At 45.6% G+C, this 2,176-nt stretch overlaps 1 protein-coding gene across 1 annotated transcript in view; it reads right to left on the reverse strand.

Annotated features, from left to right (window-relative positions):
• Positions 1-466: 466 nt before the first annotated feature.
• Positions 467-2,176, reverse strand: part of LOC121880358 (protein O-mannosyl-transferase TMTC1-like) — a gene marked incomplete at both ends in the record, with an annotated part of 3,735 nt that continues 2,025 nt past the window's right edge. Inside the window, 2 exons of the mRNA XM_042387510.1 lie at positions 467-544; positions 946-1,206. Of these exons, the coding sequence (XP_042243444.1) occupies positions 467-544; positions 946-1,206 (339 nt within the window). The remainder of the gene's footprint in view (positions 545-945; positions 1,207-2,176) is intronic.

Raw genomic sequence — 2,176 nt, forward strand, 5'->3', positions numbered from 1 at the left:
TAAATGTAAAATAAAAAGAATGTTTATATATACATAGATATTTGATGAGTATAAACATTCATCCATGACGTGGCTCTAATTTAGATATTAATTGTGCATAAAAAAAATCACCGTTTTCATTTTTTGTGTTGATTCTGGTCAGTGGAGTTAGTTTCATTGTCAGCGCAGGTGAACACAAGCCAGTTATGGGATACAACTACGCATTAGAGATATTTGGCCAAGTGCCGCTGAATCACAAAGACCAGTGTCAGATGAGAGGGAGGGGGGGGGGTGCCACGTCATAGGGTATACGATGTTGGCACTGGATGAAGGGAGAGGGTATACTGACATTAGGTTAGGTTAGGTTTAGTTAGGTTAGGTTAGGTTAGGTTAGGTCTATTAGGTTAGGTTATGTTAGGTTTAGTTAGGTTAGGTTAGGTTAGGTTAGGTTAGGATACAGGGACGCTAGAGTACGCCCAGGACTCACCTTAGTGTGGTAGAGTGCTCCCAGGTTGACGTGGGCGTGGGTGAGGGTAGGCTCTAGGTCCACTGCCTGCTGGTAACTCTGTAAAGACGAACAGTTTTTAGTTTAAGAGCTCTAATGAAAAATGTATTACTGTTACTATTACTATTACTACTACTACTACCACTACTACTACTACTACTACTACTACTACTACTACTAATAATAATAATAATAATAATAATAATAATAATAATAATAATAATAATGATAATATTAATAATAATAATAATAATAATAATAATAATAATAATAATAATAATAATAATAATCTTATTCTCATTACTGATATGATAATAAAATAATCTCTCGAATTGGAAAATAATTCTACCAGCAGAATATTTCGACCTTTTACTAAACCAGATGTCTGACGTCACTAACCTAACCTAACCTAGCCTAACCAACACGGCACGATACAAGGAGATGCCGTCAGTCACACTCACCTGGGCGGCCTCATCTACACTGTGTCTATCGTTCAGCAGGTCACCGTGATGGGCGTGCAGGTGGGCACAGAGTCTGGGCGGCCTCGTACAATTATGCGCGGCTCTATAGGCGAGGGTGAGGGCGTCCTGGGTGCGGTTAGTGTGGGTGTAGAGGAGTGAGAGTTGGAAGAGCGCCTCCTGATGCCCTGGGGACTGATCCAACACCTGCCGCAGGAGGTCTTCACTCTCTAGGTAGCTCCTCTGCTGTAGCTTCACCCGTGCCTGTGTGAGGTAGGGGCAGGGAGGAGAGGGAGAGAGATATTTAGTGATTTATTAGAGGAAGGGGAGATCCAGGAAGGGAAGACAGATGATCGGGGAGCTATAATTTTGAGGGGAGAGGATTTGGGGAGGATGGAGGCGTGAAGAAGGGGTGACGAGGCCAGTAAGCTAGTTAGGAGTAGGGGGAGAATCGTGGGGAGGGGAGGACTTGGGGAGATGTGAGGTAGATATATGGTCCGGGAGTTAGTGGAGAGAGGGGGAGAGAGGGGGGGTAGGGGGGGTAGGGGGAGGGAGAGGTGTATGGAGGGGGATTCTCACATCCTAAAGTCAAGCGAACATAAGTCTGGCGTAAATTCCTTAACCCTGTTGTTGTTTTTTTTGCAGATAGACATAAACGCCAGACGATGTTAACTGCTTGTGCTGGCTATCTTTACTCGGTACAGACCAGAAGAGGTAATAGAGGAGAGGGGAAAAAGTGACTTATGCCAAGGTGACTTAGGGACGAGAATGGGTCTTGCTTTTCTCTCCTTAATTACTAATTTTCTCTCTCTCTCTCTCTAACATTTCAACATCCCTACCTCCTCATCCCCACCTTGTTCCCTCTCCATCCTACCCCTCTCTATCCCCCCTCCCCATCCTCCCCCTCTCTATCCTCCCCCTCTCTTCCCGTTCCAAGGAAAGTGCTTCCCCGCGTGCCACTTTTTTCTCTCCCTCTTTCCCTTTCTCGCCATTTCCCTTTCCCTCTTCTTTCCCCTCCCCCGGTCGGAGCTTCCCTTCTCTTTTAATTTTCTTCCTCTTCTTCCTATTTCCCATTCTCTCTCTCCCTTCCCTCATGAACGTCAGACCTCCCCCAGACCTCCAGAGCCCTCCGCCATGGTAGTTACCTCCCCTTTGCCCTCTAAACCTCCTCGTTTTGGTCTTTAGGTCTTCCCCTCGACCTCCAAACATTTCCCATGACTTTCAAGCCTCCTCC

Source organism: Homarus americanus, unplaced genomic scaffold, assembly GCF_018991925.1.
Source record: "Homarus americanus isolate GMGI-L3 unplaced genomic scaffold, GMGI_Hamer_2.0 scaffold19492, whole genome shotgun sequence".
In the NCBI taxonomy this organism is placed as follows: domain Eukaryota; kingdom Metazoa; phylum Arthropoda; class Malacostraca; order Decapoda; family Nephropidae; genus Homarus; species Homarus americanus.